Genomic DNA, 1,336 nt, shown 5'->3' on the forward strand with positions numbered 1-1,336 from the left:
AAAAAAAAAAAAAAAAAGTAACTTACATTGATTTTAAGAAAAAAATAAGAAGTATGTATTTAGCCTTTAAATAGAGAATGATTGTGTAAATTAGGTTTCAACTGAAAGGACAATGTAGCAGTTCAGATGAAGCTCCTAGAAATATACTGAAAACAAAGCCATACATATAAGAACTAGAAGCTATGGAACTTCCATTTATCTTCTAACTATAGTTTTTTGGTTTTGTTTTTCCTCAGTTGTTTAAAAAAACAAAAACAAAAACCAATAGTTTCAATTATTATGTTTTCTGAACCAAAAATCAGAACACATGGTTTGTGTCGAGGGGTTTTTCTGTGCTACTTTTTCGAGTGAGGTGACCTAAGTGACATTTTCTTTTTAATGCCAAATACGGTAACCTCCAAGCTTTTAATGGCTTATGCCAAGATGACAGAATATTTGATATCTGATTGTCCCAGAAAATCCAGTTAATACGGTCACCACTGTTACAGCAGTGCCACAGCTGAGAGCTCTCCCTACGCTTCCTACTCCTGTGACAATTTATTGATCCTTCAAATGGAAAATTACTAATTACACAAGACAATGGTAGGCCCATGCTAAAGAAGTCCTCTTGTTGGAGAAACGCTAGCATGAATAGTTTGATAAACACAATCCATCAGCAAAGGAGAGCAAGCAGGCAGAGACTGCGCCAAGCACGAACTCATTCACATTAAGTTTTCCAATTAGTTTCCTTCCCCTAGTCCCTTTTCTTCAACCCTGCTTTTAAGCCAGGCCCCCATGGTTAAGTCTGATAGGACACTGAGCAGGAAAGCTTGGAAGGGTTTTATACCACTTCAAAAAACACCTTTGCTTAAAAACCCTTATAGAGCCAGTGATTAGCAATTAAAATGTGAAAATAATTAACTACTTAGTAGTTAAATTCTGCTAATTATCAAAAGTCATAGTCTATTGGGATCAGCAGCATTATAAAAGGAAGTAATATCGCATTTCTTAAGCTTTTTCTGAATCCTTAACAGGTCTCTTTCAGTGTTAATTGCACTTAAAATATCTGTTTTTCATTTAATCTCTGAAATCTGTTCATTTTTTTCCCCGTCATTTATAAAAAGGGGTCAATTTATCATTTGCTCTATAGCTATTTGAATTCGAAAAAGATTCCACACAGATTTGAGTTGCACACAAGTATTTCCTGGAGCAGATTCAACTTGTCCTTGTGCCACTTCAGAGCTTGGACTGCAGTGACTTCAGGTGCTTGTAGTAAGATTCATGGACCTGTAGGGAAGGGAGAGAGAGGAACTACTGATAAAGAGTTTCCCATGTTAAATAATATACCCTTTTTTTT

The 1,336-nt window shown here is 35.5% G+C and overlaps 1 protein-coding gene across 3 annotated transcripts in view; it reads right to left on the reverse strand.

The window, feature by feature from the left end:
* ACOX1 (acyl-CoA oxidase 1) overlaps positions 1–1,336 on the reverse strand; it is a 30,346-nt gene that overhangs the window by 627 nt on the left and 28,383 nt on the right. For all 3 annotated transcript variants that reach the window (XM_017535801.2, XM_017535800.1, XM_017535802.2), the window contains one exon: positions 1–1,266. This exon is cut by the window's left edge and continues 627 nt beyond it. In XM_017535801.2, the coding sequence (XP_017391290.1) occupies positions 1,216–1,266 (51 nt within the window). In that variant the 3' untranslated portion in view covers positions 1–1,215. The remainder of the gene's footprint in view (positions 1,267–1,336) is intronic.

Source organism: Cebus imitator, unplaced genomic scaffold (genome assembly GCF_001604975.1).
Source record: "Cebus imitator isolate Cc_AM_T3 unplaced genomic scaffold, Cebus_imitator-1.0 Scaffold93, whole genome shotgun sequence".
Classification (NCBI taxonomy): domain Eukaryota; kingdom Metazoa; phylum Chordata; class Mammalia; order Primates; family Cebidae; genus Cebus; species Cebus imitator.